Source organism: Rhipicephalus microplus, chromosome 6 (assembly GCF_043290135.1).
Source record: "Rhipicephalus microplus isolate Deutch F79 chromosome 6, USDA_Rmic, whole genome shotgun sequence".
Taxonomy (NCBI): domain Eukaryota; kingdom Metazoa; phylum Arthropoda; class Arachnida; order Ixodida; family Ixodidae; genus Rhipicephalus; species Rhipicephalus microplus.
The window spans coordinates 201,936,526-201,955,889 of record NC_134705.1 but is presented as its reverse complement, the minus strand read 5'-3'; the positions used below and the strand labels follow the sequence as shown (position 1 = coordinate 201,955,889).

The 19,364-nt window shown below is 44.4% G+C and overlaps 1 protein-coding gene across 3 annotated transcripts in view; it reads right to left on the bottom strand.

The window, feature by feature from the left end:
- LOC119166920 (klarsicht) overlaps window positions 1-19,364 on the bottom strand; it is a 428,146-nt gene that overhangs the window by 225,110 nt on the left and 183,672 nt on the right. For all 3 annotated transcript variants that reach the window (XM_037418312.2, XM_075867617.1, XM_037418313.2), the window contains 4 exons: window positions 12,139-12,296; window positions 7,873-8,198; window positions 5,490-5,641; window positions 2,598-2,768 (listed from right to left, as the gene is read on the bottom strand). In XM_037418312.2, coding sequence (XP_037274209.2) covers window positions 2,598-2,768; window positions 5,490-5,618 — 300 coding nt within the window. In that variant the 5' untranslated portion in view covers window positions 5,619-5,641; window positions 7,873-8,198; window positions 12,139-12,296. The remainder of the gene's footprint in view (window positions 1-2,597; window positions 2,769-5,489; window positions 5,642-7,872; window positions 8,199-12,138; window positions 12,297-19,364) is intronic.

Genomic DNA, 19,364 nt, shown 5'->3' with positions numbered 1-19,364 from the left:
TTAAACCTTATAACACAGATTAGGGCATCAAATGAAACTCGTATTTATATATTGTATTGAGCCAATCAACTGGGACAATTTTTGGAGTGGGCTGAAAGCAAAGTACTGCAAATGTGTGTTTTCGAACATCCCGAAATTAGAAAGCGCAATCCCTGTTGCCAATCATCATAGTCAGTGTAGCGAGTACCAAATGAACATTGCGGCCTTGGTGTGTTCCTTGCCTTTCAGCTTGCAGCTAACTGTACAGTCGACTTTAAACGAAACTCAAAGGGGATCCATAAAACTGTTCCATTTATCAGAGGTTTCATTTAAGCAACGTACACTTATTTAGTGAACCAAGACCTTTATTCAAATTGCACAAACATCACTTTACTCATGACGATGAGTAAGAGAAAAAAAAAAGGAGTGAAAAGTGGTTTGTTTGGCAAGCTTGAGTTTTCTCACAAGGTGCGCACCCATGCCTAACAAACTAGCTAGAAATTCTGGACAAGCCTCATGCCCACAATAGCACTGTAAAAGTTCAACAGCCTCTTTAGCTGATCGGTCTGGTGGCATCACTGCACTGACAGTATTGCCATCACAATCATCGCTGGAAGGTTGATCCTCATCTTGCACTTCGGCAATCATTTCCTCGGCAGTCTCTTCACGACAAGTGTGAACATTTTCATCAATTGATTCGTAGTCCTGCAGCGTGAATGGGGCAGAGAGCACGACCTGACTGAATACTCTCTCAATGTCGGCATCAGCACGGCTTCCTTCTTCATCAGGTACTGCTTTCTTGCGCTTGAAAGCCAACATGGTGAAAGCATCAGTGTATTGTTGCAGCCTTCACTTGCTTCCAGGCACAAGCCAAATGTGGATGGCTGCCAATAAATCTATGCTGTGGCATTTCCCGCTGCCTGCTCTAAGCAGCATTTGATGGAGCAATTGTCTGTGGGAATGAACTTTAATGTTCTGAATAACCCCTTGATCTATCGGCTGGATCACTACCGTTGCATTAGTTGGCAAGAACTCCAGAGTGATGGCTTAGAGTCCTTGAACCTGACCGTGGGCTGGGCAATCATCCACGATGAAGACAACCTTCCTGCCTTGCCTCGAAAATCTTGCGTCTTCTTCCCAAAGCCAGTTTTCGAAAATGGCCATGGTCATCCATGCTTTTTCCTTCGCATAATACACAACAAGAAGACTTCAAACACTTTTCAAGCAACGTGGGTGCCTTGACTGTCCTATCACCTACAGCTTCAATTTCTCATCTCTTGCCATATTTGCACCCACCAGCACAGTGATGCAATCTTTACTGCGTTTTCCTCTACTACAGATTTCGCCTTTGAAGGCGAGAGTCTTTCTTGGGTGGAAGCGCTTTATAAAAAAGACCCATCTTGCCGACGGTTAAGATGTCTCGTGGCTCAAAGCTCATCAAAATTTTCTTAAGCCGCCCCTGTAGCCAGTTGGTGCAAATGTCCCTGTTGACTGCACCAATCACTTGAGATTGCTTTCAAGACTAGGCCATGGCATCTTTTGAAGTGGCTGAGCCATAAGGCGTCATCCGCATCCACATTCGTTTAGATGTAAAGGCCCCATTCTTAACAGTGCCTTCAATCTTTTCTCTGTCTTTCCAGATCGGCGACAGCGTCGATTTCGGGATGTATTTTTTCACCACCTCCGTCTTGGGCAGGCCGCTTCGATCGAGCTCCTGAAGAATTCAAAGCTTTTTTTTAAAGCAAGAATCCATGATGCGGCCACTTCCTTTCCATCAGGCAGAAATAACACCGCGATCCACCGCACTTAGCCGCACAAACAGGCCTAACGCACAATTGACTCGCTGACTCGGCTTCCACAGCCACAAGCGAGAATTGCTACTGGATTGGCTTGTCTCGATCTTAAAATGTTGCCATAATTGTGAGCCTACCTTTGGCATGAGCGAGTCTATGCTGTGTTTAGAGTTTGTGCCATTTATCCGTAGGCGACCAATAAGCACTGTTTTGATTACCCGATGAATTTTACTGTGCAACACATAGAAATACAGCCATATGGGCCCGTTTAGTTCCATTAATGAGGCATTTTTCCTTAAGCGAGTTTCATTTATTGGGAGTCCACTATATTTTCATCATATAAAATTTCTCTTTATATCACTTTTCTTTTTTCTCACTTTATTTCTCTTTTTATCACTGATATCACTGTCATGATCCCCTTGAGATTCGATATCTCTGGACTTGTTACTGAAAGACATTGTCAGTGACCCTGCAATTCGGACAACCTCGAGTGCCAGTCAATCTTATGACTCGCATGCATCTCAGCTCTACGGACTGTCCAAATTTAATAAAAAAACAACCAGTTATTTCCAAATTGACGAGCGTTTTGGGTGACAGGCTTCTGCGCATGTTTCGCAGAACTAGCAGGGCATCCGAACTAACCAAGTTTCACAAAATTACATCGGGTTAGATGGGGTAAGGTAAGAAATGAGAATTGGTGCCTGCCCTGTGTTTTTCTTACGTGGAAGTGGTTTAACTTGCACTTTCAAAAAATTTCAGTTAGCCTGATCTTAGTGCTTGCTAACAATGCGTGATTGCATGTGGAGCAGTCCTACTACTACTCACCTCAGCCACCTCTGCTCTGTGGTCAGAGGTCGAGTCAAGCAATGAAGACTGCAGCTGGTGCAGCCAGTCGTGCAGCAAGTTGAACTGCCGGACAAACTCGGCAAACGAAAGTGTCTCACGTGGCGGAGACACTCGTGCCTCTCCGTCCAGGTCCAATTCTCCGCTTGCCTCCTGACAAAAATACAGAAAGGTGCTCGTCATCGGCTCAATCGTTACAGTGATGATGATGCATGAGAAATAATAATCAAATCAAATGCACCAACGCAGTGGAATAGAAGGGACTAAGGACGAAAAGAAATCACACGCAAGTGCAATTAAACGTTATGAGAACTAAAAAACAATCAACCGGAGGAAAGCATAGGATAATACAAAGAAGATGCGCCCTCACGTTTACCTCCTCAGGTGCACACAAATGCGATAGCTACTTTTACCAAAGCTGAGATGTACATTCGCTTTAGTCGAGTGATCACATCATTATGGATTTCATCAGACAAGGTGTGGGTGTGTCAGGTGACAGCCTTCCTTGTGAGAATGAGTTAACTGAATATTTCCCAAAATGGCGGTACCGTAATGTTTGTTCCGGCCAATATGACCGTTCGGCTAGGCCAAGAAAAAATTTTAGTCGCCAATGACCCTATCATGCTAATCAGACCAATTGAGAAGCAGTTTCCCTTTTGTGTAGAATTTTTTAGAAAACTTGTGCTCCGCGATGCCACTTCTTTCTGCTGTTTAGCGTTATCTGTGCGTCGATTAAGCTGGTATGAATATTCGAATGCTTCAAATATTTAAGAATATTACTGTGTTTGAATTTGCTTCGATTAAATTTAAATTACTGAAAATGTCGAAGTATTTGAAATGAGCAAATCAATGTTTGTATTAAAGTCCACATGTAACCTCCTGTAATGGTGGTTTTAGTGAAGTGGAGGAGTGCTAAGCTGTGAAATCATTTATAGAATGCATATTAGCCTGCATGTTCCCCTGAAAAGGTGGTTTAGCTGCACTAAAGAAGTGCTAAACTGCGAAAACACCCATTAAAAAAATATGCATTGGCGTGAAACTTCGCTTAAAGTTACGACAGTTTTAGCGCGAGAAGAGAACGATGACAAAGAGACAAGTGGTTCTGTTCTCGCGCTATAACTATCGTCACGTCATGCCGACTAGCCACACTTCTAAATTCGCTTAATGATTAAACAAAAATATATTACCCTCACATCGATTCACTATTTTAAGTTTAAAGCTTGTTAAACCGGCTTATATGCTCTAAGTAAAGTAAATTTGAAAACGTAACATATTTAACAGGTTACCATTTATACAAGAAGTCAGATCCTGCTACTACCTAGGTTCTTCCCAATTCCTTTGAATAAAAGAGAATGGCATTCGCACACGCCTTGTTTCAATTCTTACAAAAAATTGTGCAGGTTAGTTGGGTCATGCAAATATGCCTATTTTTCTGTATATTATGCGATAGATACCATTTGAATTTCATATGAATTTATTTGACCGAAATCACTATTGGCTTCAAATTCACTTCAAACCTAAAATTCTCTATTCACACAAGTTTAGGGTCTACAATACATCCATCCCTGCATCGCAGTCGTTAGAGGTGTCTAGTGTACTCATTTAACTATTAAATTTTGTAGATGCGGCACATTGTTTGTGTAGCACTTCTCACCTTGGAGGTGAATAATTCTGCATCCAGGGTTCTTATTGTACAAAAATTTACATCCATCTGTCGAACAATTCTACTAAAATTAGCGGAGAATCAAGGAGACCTCTTGTGTTCATGGCGTGCGCTTTCTACCATGTTGACAGCACGCTATGATACAACAGAAAGTGCCAACCTAACAATGTGCTGTGCAGCATCCCTATGTACACTGTGTGGTGTCCATATGTCTGCTTGTGTCAGTGTTTCATTTTGCACTGCATGAAAGGTTTCGAAATGAATCAACAAGCCCACATAGCAACTCTTGGCTTACAATGCAGTCCAAGAGCTCAAGGATGGAAGCCTGCGTCCCCATAGTGATGTAGCTGTGTACTACATTTTAAGTCAACCATTTTGTTATACCTGTGCCCAAGTTCATAGAAAGGACTTCTTAAAAATACATGGAAGCACTAACACCACTTGAATAACAAAGCACTCACATCATAGGATGAAACACTCTTATATATTGTTCATGCTGCTCTATTCCACATGATTGTCTTGGAGAATCAGTTTGTTCAGCATAACTACAAGTGCATGATGTAACATTTGCTGTCCATACTTAGTATGACAAAATGGAACGAACCAGTACTCCTTTGTGCGAAGTGCACATAAAGAGATATTCATTGTCAGTGATGATATGCTAAGAAATGCATCCTCGCAGTTATACACAGACTTTTTGTAGCGCATACATAAAAATAACTCGTAAAGTTCACATCAAGAAGTCCGTTTGAATAGAAAAAGACACACCAGCGTCTCCAAGCACGAAACTTTCAACATGTGCCCCACGGCCATGGACTAGCGGGCAGTCGCGTAATACTAGTCTGCTGGAGTAAAAACAGCAAAAAAAGAAAATGGTGGCTATGACGTCATCATAACTTGTAACTTGTATTGACCGCAGAGGGGTGAAGTGAGGGGGGGGGTTCTCATGGGTCCCATTTGAGGGACCGATGCTTGACCCCGCACACGAACTTCAAATTTTATTGATAGTATTTTCAAGCTACATTCACTGTTGATATTTTGCAAACGATACGCGCACATTCAGGAGAATCGATTTCACAGGCCATCTCAGCCCCGAAATTTTGTGTCAGTACCCCTATAATGTAAGAATGATGTTAAGGATTATGGTGTAAGCCAGCTCCGACCCTATGTAATCCCAAAGCTCTTCTTGGTGACTGACGAAGGTATCTCACCCTGCATGTGGCAATGAGCTCATCATTCATGAGGTAGTTGTAGTTGGAGCTGAGGGCCTCCCAGAAATCGTCTTTCCGGGACTCCAGTCCATTTCGCTGTGACAAGCTGCTTGGTGAAATGTTCTCCATTCTTTTACTCAGCAGTGGCTGCACTGCATTGCAAAAGCAAAGACACACGTGTCACAATTACAAAAAATCTATCCCACGTGCTATGATTGTACAAAATGATCATGCCTTGCTACATATATCAATTAAATTATGTACCTACCTTTGAAATTTTTTATTACTTCATGAAAAACGATACTATCTAGCACCCAAAAGTTTCTAGACAAGCAGATATATTGTGCTAAAATGAATGTCTAGTAGAAATGATGAATAGAGATAAGGTTCTAAACAAGCACACTGCAAAAGGTGAAAAGTCGTTGGTATTTGCTGAAACTACACCGAGATTCATATAGCACAGGGAGACTGCTCAACCACGGCCACCACAATGTGAGCAAGTGCCAGCTGACTTTTGAAAATGGCCGCTGTAATAAAGTTAATGCAACTCCACAGTGGCATTTTAAAGCTGTAATCGCAAGAAAAATGGTCCAGCAATACAATCAATCGCAAAAGGTGAATCATCCTTGAGAAAGCAACTAAGATAAAGGAAACTGGGAACAAAGCTTGTCGAGAACGCGAGGTACCTCTGAAGAATATTTTAAATGCGAAGCATTTCTTGGCGATCCTTGGCGACTTTGAGCATATTTATCTATCTAGCCGCTTACGTTTGGGTGCTTTCGTGGTCACTTCCTTACCTTGGCGTGAACCAAAATTAGCATGGGAGGGTAAGATGGTTTGACGAATATGACGCGCTGTTCAGGACATGAATAATGTCACAATCCCGTCGCACACGCCGTCAAACACTACCCGCCAGAAAGTCTTAAGAAGCCTTAAAGGGACACTAAAGATATAAAAAAACAATTGACATCAAAGAGAAAGCTCAATGTATGAGAACATCTAAAACCATAATATTACCAACAGCAGTGCCCTATTTATCAAGAAATGAAGGTAAATGCACAAAAATACATGCCCCGCAGTAGGACCTTCTCAAAATAATCCAAATGACGTCATACGAACTGCCTACAATTATTCACTAGTAATCAATCTAGCTAGAACCTTCCATGCATCAAGAAAATGCTGCTTATTAGTTTCTGTTTGATTCATGGAAAAAAGGACTGCTGGATGTTACTATGGCGAATGGCACAAGTGTTTCAAGAAAATTCAACTTTCGCGTGGTTAAACTGCACAGGTCGTGCCATCTAGCAAGGCCCAGTTGAACCAAAACACGTCTGCCATCTAGGAGCCAACGACAGGAAATCGATCAATGGCCGTTGTTGCTGCTGTGGTTTCCACTACTTTCGTTCTGCTGCTACTAATATTGGCAGCTACGCAGTAAAGCCGGGAAGCGTTGTGCATGGCAACCATGACACGAGATGGTCCACTTCTAGAAGCAGGTAATTTGAAGTGAGCTAACCCAATGAGGACCACTAAAACAAGATTTTATTTCGAAATAAGCCATTCCTTGGCACAAAAGTAACACTACGAGTTTTCTGGACCGTTCTTTGAACAATTAACGTCGACTTGATATGTAGTTGCCTTTAGTGTCCCTTTAAAAGGTACCCACACGAAAACTTTCAGTAATTTTTTTTTTTTTCGGTCAAATGAACGGCCAAGCATTCAAGAGCCTAGAAAATGTGCGGCTAAAGTGAGAGTGCACCCCGAGTAAAGTGATTACTGTTTGTTTTTGAAATATAGCTCGTGTTCCGAATAAACCCTGACGTCTCAACAGAGCGTGGGCTTCTTGTCACATGCTCGTGTAGTGTTTCACGACGTTACCATGACCGCTACACCCCATGGTTCTAATCGTGACGCACAAGTGGCCATTTTGAAAGTTTCGGTAACTGACGTCATCTCAACAGACCAGACAGCTGCTTGAAGTCACCACAATTCGTACTGTAGCCTGACATCAAGCTAGTTTGGATGCGAGTAGGTGTGCCAGGGGAAAACTGAATTTAACATGAAATTAAAATATCTTACCAGCATTTGCTGAGCTTTACACTTGATCAGAGCAGTCTCTGTGTACAGGAGATTTGTATAGCAGTCTAAAAATACCTCCAAAAAATGGCATCAGCACCTCTTTATGATTTACATTATAAAAAGCAACTACATGAAAGCACTGCACAAAACTATCTGAATGTATCTCGCTCTTTTAATACTCCTTACAGTGGTTGCTTAAATCAGTGAAAACAAATTAGCACACTGATTTTCCACATAAATTGAGTTAAAGTGACATTACAGCATAGTCACACAATGCGACTGGGATGAATAAAAGTCTAATTACCATGTAATTTCAAAACCTTGTCTTGAGTAAGCGCTGTCCTTGTCCTGTCCTTCCGTCTTGTTTTTAGCTTGATGCCCCGGTGTTTCTTGTAGAGTTCTTTGGCACTAGCACGCAAAAGAGTCCCGTCTTGGCTCTTTCGACCCTTATTATGGCTACCATATTGGCTTTGGCTATGACTTCCTTGCAGTCTTGTACTTCCCAAGGACGATGCTGGCTGCTTGTCAAAGCTGCTGCAGTGACAAGGCCAACTGCAGGAGACGGTGCTGTGGCTGTTCCCGTTGCTAGCGTGTCTCCTCGAACGTGTCGAGGACTGCAAGGGACGATGCCTGCAAGTGACAAGCCAAGCAACAATGACACCAAAGTTGCTCGCACAGATGTTACAAAAGCAAAGCACGTGACGGTACTTCGACCTTAACCAAACGAGTACTAAATGTTCTTTGTTGAATGAATGCGACAGCTGCAACATTCTGTACTGACCAGTGATGACAGTTTAAGGTTGCGACAAATAGCAGCCACGGAGGCCTTTGTCTCGACTGCCTGCACACCTGAAGTATTCAGTAAGCACTAAGCGTAGGAACATGTATTGTTCTCATATGACTGGCACATAGGTATTATTCTCGGGACATACAATTGCATATGGTAAAGGCGGCAGCAATGTCACGCTCATTCAAATGTTATCGTAAAATTGTCCAACAGCAGTGGAGGTTATTGTTGCTTTTTTTTTTTCAAAGCACAATATCAACATTGAAGTCTTTTCAACATTATCAACATTGAAGCGTTGGTCATGAGAACAACTTTCTCTGAGGTTGTCTTCGAGGGTAGTCATTTGAGCGACACGAGTACGTATAGGGCTTCGGCAGTGCAACCTCAACAATTATTGTGTTGTATTAGCCTGACTAGAAGAAAACATAATTGCATTTTTTTAAGATTGTTTGCCAAACAACATGATGACTACCAGTTTTCTTAACCTACAAATTCATTAAGTGGTGACTGCTGAACATGCAGCAGCATTCAATCCTACTCAGAATGTCCTAGTGCCAAGCGCTTACGGAATATTATCTCGTTAACCATATAGGCAGTGCAACACTAATCATACTGACTCAGTCTAGCACAAAGCTATTCGTTTCATTGTAGGTCACTTTGACCGAAACCTATCACTGACAGCTGCTCTTTTAGTATTGAACCTGCAGCTTCTTTCAAGACAACGGCACATTAAATCTCAGAGCCTTTGGTACTCATAAAAAAACTTCCTTTGTTACATCACTGATCGCTCTGTTTTAATACCTGTTTCCCCTACATCAACTAGCGCTTATCATGCCTCAAACATTAGATCATTTCGTTCTCACACTAATACTCTAAAAAGTTTCTATGATGAGGAAGCCCTTGCTTCACATAATAAAAATGATTTGTAATGATGTATTACAGTGGAACTTCAGTTTCATTTCAGGCATTGTTGCCAGCCTCTCTATTAAAAGTAGGAGCTGCTGTGTAACATAAGCCAGATGTAGAAGACATCCAGTAATAAAAGACAAGTTATTCTTAAATTCTAAGCATTAATATTTTCTAATAGATATTCTAATGATAAATGTTGTTATGGAGAGATTAAGTGAAGAAAGATGAAGAACCAGATTGATTGATTTGTGGGGTTTAACGTCCCAAAACCACCATATGACTATGAGAGACGCCGTAGTGGAGGGCTCCGGAAATTTCGACAACCTGGGGTTCTTAACGTGCACCCAAATCTGAGTACACGGGCCTACAACATTTCCGCCTCCATCGGAAATGCAGCCGCCACAGCCGGGATTTGATCCCGCGACCTGCGGATCAGCAGCCGAGTACCTTAGCCACTAGACTACCGTGGCGGGGCAAGAAGGAGAACCAGAGAAGCTGACCGGCGTGTAAGTCTGTTGGTCACCCAAAACCAGTGACATAAATGCCGCTAATGTATAACTTCTTTCCGCCTTGTACAGAGTCTAAAGCACTATTTTATATTTATTATGAAAACCTGCCAACTCGCCCAATCTGCCTGTCTTTTTCAGATCTTTTATCTTGAAATGCAGAGTCTCTTAGTGTTAGCCGCAGATGCATCCAAAAACAAAAGGAAGCAACGGATGCATAAGCCAGCTGTTTGCAGTAACTTGATTGATTGATATGTGGGGTTTAACGTCCCAAAACTACTATATGATTATGAGAGACGCCGTAGTGGAGGACTCCATCCAAAAACAAAAGGAAGCAACGGATGCATAAGCCAGCTGTTTGCAGTAACTTGATTGATTGATATGTGGGGTTTAACGTCCCAAAACTACTATATGATTATGAGAGACGCCGTAGTGGAGGACTCCGGAAATTTTGACCACCTGGGGTTCTTTAACGTGCACCCAAATCTGAGCACACAGGCCTACAACATTTCCGCCTCCATCGGAAATGCAGCCGCCGCAGCCGGGATTTGAACCCGCGACCTGCGGGTCAGCAGGCGAGTACCTTAGCCACTAGACCACCGCGGCGGGGCTGTTTGCAGTAACTTCAGGAAAGGTGCTAAAAGCATTGAGCTAAGTTGCAAACAGGGTAGGTCAGTAAGATATAAAATGACAAGAATCTGCTGCAGTATGAATACAATGCCAAAAAGAAGTTTAAGCACACCAAAGGTACGAGTGAAACTGCATGTGCTTGCATCTTGGAACCAAGAATATTGATAACATGCAGTGGCCACACATCCTCACATAACTCTCAATTAAGCACTGCTGGTGTCATATCTGCGAGCCCGAAACAACACTCCAACCGCATTATAAGAGAGTTGCATTTTACAAGAAAATTATTCATAATATCTAAAAATTGGTTATAAAGGTATCTCTTTAACACTACAACTATTGCAAGAGAATTCTTCATTTACTTTGTTATAAGTGATATTTTGTTATACGGAGGTTTGTTATATCGAGACTTAAGTGTATAATTAGAGTGCATGGGGCCATAGGTTGTCAAACTAGCAAATGAGTCGACTCATTTGGTCTCAGATTGAGTGGCCGCAAGTTTGACTCTGATGTTTGCAATAATTTGTAGGTCGGGGAGAGTCTGTTCATGATGGCAAATCTGAGTGAGTTCATTTGGGTGAGTAATATTTCTGTGAATTCGAGTTCGAGTGGGTCCGGTTAAGAAAACTTCTAGTGAGTCTGAGTCCAAGTGAGTCTGATTGAAAAAAGTTCAGGCGAGTTTGAGTTCGAGCAAGTCCCAGGTGCAAAATGTATTTCTTTAGCGACTCTGATTGAACTTGCAGGTGTAAACAAGGCACTGTTCAAGAAAGCGAGGGAGCAGCGAAATAATGAGAGAAAGTTGTGCTGGATAAAACATGGATTGTGTTCTTCATAGAACAATCTGCCAAGGAAAACATAAAACATTAAAGCAAAACGCATGCTTAATAAATTTGTTACACCAGGTCATGGTTTCTTTTATGCTCATTTTCAGCATAGTGTGCATACAATGAAGCAAGCCTTGATGAGAATATTGTACCCAGTTTGTAAGAAGCACCTGATAAAAAGAACCGAAATCACTTCCCAACATGTGTCTTGTAAAATAATTTTTTGTAAATTAACAGGAATTATACTGACATCATAGGACAAAACACATTATATTGGAATCTTCGTATTTGTTAGGCACTTCAAGTCAGCACAAATATACTACAACCTTGACAGAATTTGCTATCTTATAGGGATAAAGTGATATGCGAGCAATGTTTTAGAACTTTTGTATCCCATTTTGGGGTTGCAGCTGGATGATACAAACTTCTCTGCCTTCACTCTTGGTCTTGCGACTTATTTAAGTTGTAGCGAAGCCTTGGAACTGGGTAGTGGCTTGTGGTTTCCAGAGCCTTCTAGAGAGTTCTTCTCTTTGGTTGTTTCCTGAAAGAATGCTGGTTGCTCAGACTGTCGCCTTTGTGTACTGTCACTGAGCGCTGTCAAATAGACACCCTAGCAAAGTATTTAATTTTATGAATAAAAGGTTTCTAACAAAAAAGTGGCATACGGAGCACACAGAGCTCAGTATGCTTGATATGTGTGCACACAAGGGCAGTGTCATTGGTGCATTAAGGGCAACTGTTTATTTACCCCCCTGTTACTTTTCTATAATTGACAGTGAAGTTACATAACCTGTTTTATTTTAGTTTAACTCACATACTTAAACCAACAAACTGATAAAGCAATCAATTCTTGAGTAGTTCTTCTGTTGATTGCCCCGGTTGTGGCTGGATAGAAGACATTGTGGAAAGCTCACCCTGATGAGGTCAGGTACACAGTTCTGTTCAGCCTGAGCAGTGGCTGGCCATATGGACAGGTCAGTGCAACGCGGGAAGCATTCGGCCGCAAGCATCGCACCCTCCAGTCTGGTCGGCACACACCGACACTGGGCACGCTGCCATGCTCGCGGGGTGCCTGCAGAACGACACAAAGCATAGTTGGTGTCATTTTCCTAGGCCAGAAACATACTAGCAAGGTATAAGCATTGTAGAGAGAAGCAGCAACCGTAACAGCACAATCGACATCAAAGAACTTCCACGATTTTAACACATTTCGGTATGACAAGTGGCACCACTGTCCCTCTCGTTAGCTTTCGAGCACTATGAATACAACAGCAGGTAAACAGGAGGCAAGCCAAGCTGAAGTCGTGCATGCACACAGTTGCATCACCACACAGATTAATACAAAGGATGCATCACAAGAAATCATTTTATATGAAAACGAAGAGGTGTAGGCATCGTAGGCAGTGGTGTTCCCAGAAGTGATTAGAGAAACACACTTTCTTAAAAAGCAAGATTTTTCTTATTTAATGTATGGCTAACATCATCATCAGCCTGACTACATCCACTGCAGGACAAAGGCCTCTCCCATGTTTCGCCAGTCAAATTGGTCCTGCGCTTGCTGCTGCCAATTTATACCCGCAAACTTCTTAATCTCATATGCCCACCTGACCTTCTGTCTCCCCCTAACCCACTTGCTTTTTCTGGGAATCCAGTTACTTACCCTTAATGACCAGCGTTTATCCTGTCTACACGCTACATGCCCGCCCCATGTCCATTTCCTCTTCTTGATTTCAACTATGGTATCCTTAACTGCCGTTTCTTCCATAATCCACTCTGCTCTCTTCTTGTCTCTTAAGGTTACACCTACCATTTTCCTTTCCATTGCTCGCTGCGTTGTCTTCAATTTAAGCTGAACCCTCTTTGTAAGTCTCCAGGCTCCTGCTCCGTAGCTAAGTACAGGCAAGGTGCAGCTGTTATATACCTTGCTCTTGAGGGATAGTGTCAATCTATCTGTCATGATCTGAGAGTGCTTGCCAAATGTGCTCCACCCCATTCTTATTCTGCTAGCTAGTTCAATCTCATGGTTCGGCTCCGCGGTTATTACCTGTCCTAAGTGGGAATAATCTTTTACAACTCGATGTGCACTATAACCTATCTCGAAGCGCTGTTCTATATGACTATACAGAAGAGCGCTGGTTATGTATGGCTATATATTTCTCTAAATATAAACATTCTCACTGGAGTTAAAAAGTGCCACAATGCTGGGCTGCCCGTCAAAGTACAGAAGATGACGTCAAAGCCTCGGCAGTGCATCCTTGGGATGTCATGCCTGCTTAGCGCAGCTAAGAGAGGTTTATGGTGGCTATCAGGCAGCCATCTATGAAAACATATTTAGCTTGGTACCACAGTAGACTGCTACGTACCATTGTGAAAACTACTGAAGTGGCACTTGTAAAAACAAATGTGACAAATAATGCAAAATAATTTTTACGTGGTAAATAACACAAGGTAATAGAATATGCGGTACATGTCACTTTCATATTGGTTAAAAGTTACAGCAATATTTGAGGAACGGTGCAGTAATGTTAAAGTTATGTATGTTGAGGAAACATTGAAAAAAGGATTCCAGCCACACTGGGGAAACCTCAAAAGGTAATGTTGGCTCAATGTTAACGCAACGATTTGTGCTACTAGGTTCATGATAATAAATATTAGACAATGCAAATTCAACACAGGGTGGATAAACAACACCGATGCACAGCACAAGTTCGAACTAATCTTGTGTTATGAAAGGCTTCCCGCGATATATACACAGTTATCCCGCACAGGCGCACTGTCGCTGGACAATTAGACACACTCGAAAACGAGCGCCGGTTAAACGCGAAAAAAAAAAAAAACGCGGCAAAACCTCGCTCCGATTACCCGCTCGTGTTTGGGGACGCTGTGCTGCTCATGGCAAAGGCGCTGCGCGTCGTCGCTAACGGCGTTGCGCAAACGATGACGCAACAGCTCCGAGCGAGTTTCCCCGGCATCGTGCGACGGGGGAAAGCACCTCGTCTCGTAGCAGCGTCGTGTTTTCAGCACATCCAGGTTGCAAAGGAAGAGGTTGGCGCGAAGAGACGCACGGCCGTCAGTGGGACACGCCGGCGACTTCGAAGTTACCCTATGGGGCGGCCTATCATTCCCGCTCTTGGCGCAACTTTCAGTGACTATAGGGGGCACCACAAGAAAACCAAAATGGCTGTCGATGCGGTGATCCCCATGCATAGCTGCCGCCGCTTTCGGCTAGGATAATTTTCCATGGCGTTGAAATGGAGGAAGCAGCTCATGTTAGAGTGCATAAAGTGTGGGACACATGGTGTGATCTCACCGTATGCGACGCGCTCGTGCGGCAGCCGGTTCGGTGACGTTCCATCGCACTGTGTTCCCGGATCGGGCATCCAGCGTGCGTCAAACTCGGCAGATTTTGTCATACACTCGGTCCGACGATCGCGCGGCCGTATATCGACAACGAAAACAATACGGGAGACAGGCGACGTAGGCCCGCTTGTGCTATTGGTCGTTTCTTTACCACTCCGATCATTTTGACCGAGGATGCCGTTTCATTTACTGCTTTCATGGCAGCAATTATGGGCTACAATTGTTTCATTGCGCAAAATAATGCCTGATCCAGTACACTGGTGCTCCAGTGTGCCACTTCGCAGGTAAACATGCGACACTGCAGGTTATCTCGCCCAACCGGCTTACTTTGCTTCGATCTTCACATCGATGTTGTCGAGAAAGCTGCTTGCGTATCTCGACGCAAGCATAAGACTGGAAAAAATATCAATCATGTTGCTAAAATGTGAGCACATGTGACGTCATCAAGGGCAATTTTGATGTACGATTCGCAGCTTCTGGCTGTTCTGAAGATAAGCAGATTAATATAAGTGCGCCTTTCGCTGTGCATTCCGTACTACAAAATGGCGGCCACAGTGACGTCAGTATCGCGACTCCAGCAATTCATGCGGCACCTAGCGGCAATATAGGGAAGCTGCGTACTGAAGTCCAAACAGCCCAAGCGCCAGTGGTATGCGGTAGGAGCAGGATGGTGCCGCTCGTAAAGCAAGAACGAACGGCCAAGCAGACTTCTTCTTTCCAGGTGAAGCACCAGTGTTAACTTGTTAACTCGAACCTATTAAATGGCCACTGTATCTAGTGACTACATGTCGCTGCGGCGCCCGAAGTATGAAAACAACTTTCGCAAAGATGCGGTGTGCCATGTGCATTACACACACAGCGCGACCACTTCAAGAACGCCGCTCGCGCTTGCGGGACCACTGGTGCCGACTAAAATACAAGCCACTCCCCTTCTACAAAGCAGCGCAAACTGCAATCGCACTGCAGAAAGCTCAATATTTGTCTTAGCGACAGCGGAAGCGGTGACCTCCGTGAATCCGCCATTGCAACTCCGCAGCGCCCTTTCATGTTCATTTGAGTTGTGATATAGACAGGATTACGCTCGAACGCTGACGGCGGCGGCGTTTGCCTAACTGCGCCTCGCGCGTGTCAGTTCGGTGGCACGGGCTCGATTGCCGGCCACGGCGGTGGAATTTAGACAGGGGTAAATGCACATGAACAACCGCGTGCTAAAATTTAAGAGCACTTTAAAGAACCCCAAGTCATCGAAATTATTAGCGACGTACTAATACAACAGCGTCTCATTGGTGATTACTCATCATGTCGTGGTTTTTGTAAATAAAATCTAAGCAATTCCGTTGCGACACAGAAGGCAGCCGACTTCAAGTGCACGCTGGCAACCACATTGTTGTCGTGACAAGTTTCAAGATGTGCAGTTCGATAGCCCATGGCTTTTTCCGTCGCCAGGCGAAAAGAAAACCAAGCACGCTTATGACGCCTTTCACGGTGCGGTTTGAGCCCGCTGCACGCGCGACTGCTCTTGTACTACTTGCCAATTATTGAAGCTGAAAGGTTCCACAAGCTTGCACCAACAAAGCCTACCGTACTTCAGTTCCCGCACTCGCAAGAAGTTGTGCGGCAGAACGCCGACGAAGCACGGCTTTCGCCGGTTGCCGTATGGCGGCGCCACCGTAGCTGAAAGTTGGGATTTGTGTGAATCTTAAAGCTTGGAAGCGCGCAAAATCGACGAGGACAGGAAGGAGCACAGAAAGTTAGCACAGGGCACCGTCCTTGTCAATTTTGAGCTTCTAAGTGTTAAGGATATGGCGTAACTAGGGTGAGTTCGAGCGAGTCCGGCCAAAAAAAGTTTTCGCAAGCCTCAGTCCAAGTGAGTCTGAGTTCGAGGAGTTTAAAGTGCTAAATGTATTCACTAAGTGAGTCCTTCTTCTATCAAGTAAAGACTTAAACAAAACCTGAATTTCCTAAAGGAACAGTTACTATATCAAGAACTGGCACATCACGTCACCTGGAGATAAGCATCGGCACTGCGTGAAGAGTTGTTCGGATCTGTTGTATAATTTTTAAACATACCCATTTTATTCTATGCTGATTAAAAAAAGTAAAGGGCGTTGACTTTCAGTAGCGGTGCTGCGTTCGCGTGGACTTTCCGACAACAAGCTGACCCAAGTCGAGCCATGGCGCGCGCACACAGTGCAGCGAAAAGACGCGTAGAAACACGAACCACCTTCGCGCTTACCTACAGCGTGTGTACATCGTAGGCGACTCAGATATTATAAAATCTTGATAAAAAATGCTTGACGTTTTCCACGTTGTCACTCCATTATAAGGGACACCAGTAATCTTTCTGCTGCACTGAAGAAAACAGGTAACATTAAAACTGGTTGTCGGTACCTTAATTAACCAACGCGCAGTAAACGGTATCGGTGATGTCGGTGAAAGGTTGACATCGTGTTCAAAATATGTCTAGGACGAGCGGTACATAACTGGGCAGAGTTCGCGAAGGATTTAGAAAGCACCGATTTAAGGGTTTTCAGTGTTTATCGAAGGTCAAAAATGGCAGGGCTGCGAACCAAGTAAGGTTTTCTTTTGCTATAAAAATGTCCCAATGCACATTAGATAGTTTCATTTTATCAAAAATTGAAGAAAATAATAGATAGGCAACCACAAAAAATCTCCATTCTCTAACCCATTATGTGCCGAACATTCGCATAGTCAATATTACACCGTATATATCAACGAGAATTATGAGTGGAATTTAAGGGCTCGTTTTTTGTTTGCTGGTTACAACCCTAATGACAACCAACAGACAACCATGCCAAAGAAAGTGTCGGGGAAGTTGTTTGCAGTAACTGAGGTATAAGATGTGAAGAAATCAAAGCAAACGAAAAGGCAGTTTGTCGCCGGCAGGGACGGCACGTATACAACCTTCGAACAAGAGCATCGGACACATTACTCGGAGGTCTCAGGTTCGAGTCCCTTCAAGCATTAATTCCTTCACATCTTATATCTCCATTACTGGAAATAACGTCGCCTACACGTTCCTGTGAATTGCCCATCGATTCCCATTAAAGCCGCATTTGTCGAGAAATTCAAGTGTTTTGAAGGAAGGAAAGGAAGTCCCGGCTATTCGAGGGTCCTGAAAATGCAACAAGTTCTGTGCACACCCTAGGACAAGCTTCTTCAGAGAGACGACACAAGTGTAGCTAGGTCGCCAACCAAGAGTACCATGTTATGCCAGCGAGTCCTCCTCAAACGTCCGTGCCTCTGAAAAAGGCAATCTGGGTCAAGGCCAGCCCGCAGTCTGCCTGGCGCGAACGGCGTAAACACGCGCGGCGCGTCTCTGGCCCACGTGCATTGAGTCAGCTCCGCACGTGACAGCGAGCCGGCGTTCTCGTGTCTGGTGGTCTGACGCATGGCGCGGCGACCCCCCATTGGAGGAATCTGCCCTGACGACCAGCGGCGCTTCTGATTGGACATTTTGGTTGGACCCGGTGTAAATAAAAGAAGCCCTGCGGCGCGTCGCGATCGGCAGTCCTAGAGAGAGGAGTCCCCATGTCGGAGTGCCGACATGTGTGTGAGTCAGCGGTCTTAGGCGAAGGGCTGACCTATGTGTTAGAGAGGAGAGCTCGGCTCTTCGAGTCTCTGTCGGCCCCAGTGCCGAAATTGTAACGCCTCTGTATATATGCTGTACATAAACCTTGTTTAACTCACCGTCGTCTCGCCCGCTCGTCTTATCAGCTCTGCGCAGAAGCAGTCGCGAGCTGATAAACCTACGCTACGCAACAGTGGTGGCAGCGGTGGGATTCGGAGGTGGTTTCGCAACAGTGGTTGGCAGCTGCGGGATCGGCCGGCGTCAGCGACATCGATGCGGTGAGTGCCTGATGTTTTCCCCTCAGTTCACCAGACTACTCTAGCTCAGGTTGTAGTAGTTTAGAGAAGGGCTGTGTGAAGCATTGTAGTGAGCTTTGATCGTTTCAAGCAAAGTCGAAGTGCTTTGAAACCGAAGTTTATGCGGAGGGGGTAAACACGGGAGTGTGAAATATTGCTTGCGCGTCCTGCTAGTAGGCTTATAGTGGGTACGGCAAGTAAATTGTTAACAGGGGCAAACAGCAAGAGGCTAGTGTGAACGATGGAGAACCTTAAAGTGAAGGAACTCATCGAAATTTGTGAGGAACTCGGCATTACTTTAGGCCGTGCGAAACGAAAGCAAGCGATTCTTGAGATCATGAAGGATGAGGGAGTGTCGGCTGAGGAAGTCGATGAGGCCTGGGTGGATATTAAAGCACGCCGTGAGGAGGCTGAAAGGCGGGAAGTAGAAGCTCGCGAACGTGAGGAGGCTGAAAGGCGAGAAGCTCGCGAACGTGAGGAAGCTGAAAGGCGTGAACGGCGCGAGCGCGAGGAGGCCGAGAGACAGGAGCGCCTTGAGATGAAACGACTAGAATTGGCAATCCTACAGTGTTCGCAGGCGCCTAGCGTAGCTTCTCCGACGATTCAGGTCAGCGGTTTTAGAATTCGTGACCAACTGCCACCGTTCGTAGTAGGCGAGGACATGGCGAAATATCTCGTCAAGTTTGAACACGTCTGTGAGCGAAACGCTTTGGAGCGGTCTCTTTGGGCGCGGAACCTGCTAGCTCTTCTTCCCGGCGAAGTGTCCGACGCGATAACTTGCTTGTCGAGGGAAGCGTTTGAGAGCTATGACGAGGTTAAGGAAGTGCTCTTGAGACGTTATAAGTTGTCACCCGAGGCTTTCAGGCAAAGGTTCCGGTATGCTGAAAGGGGG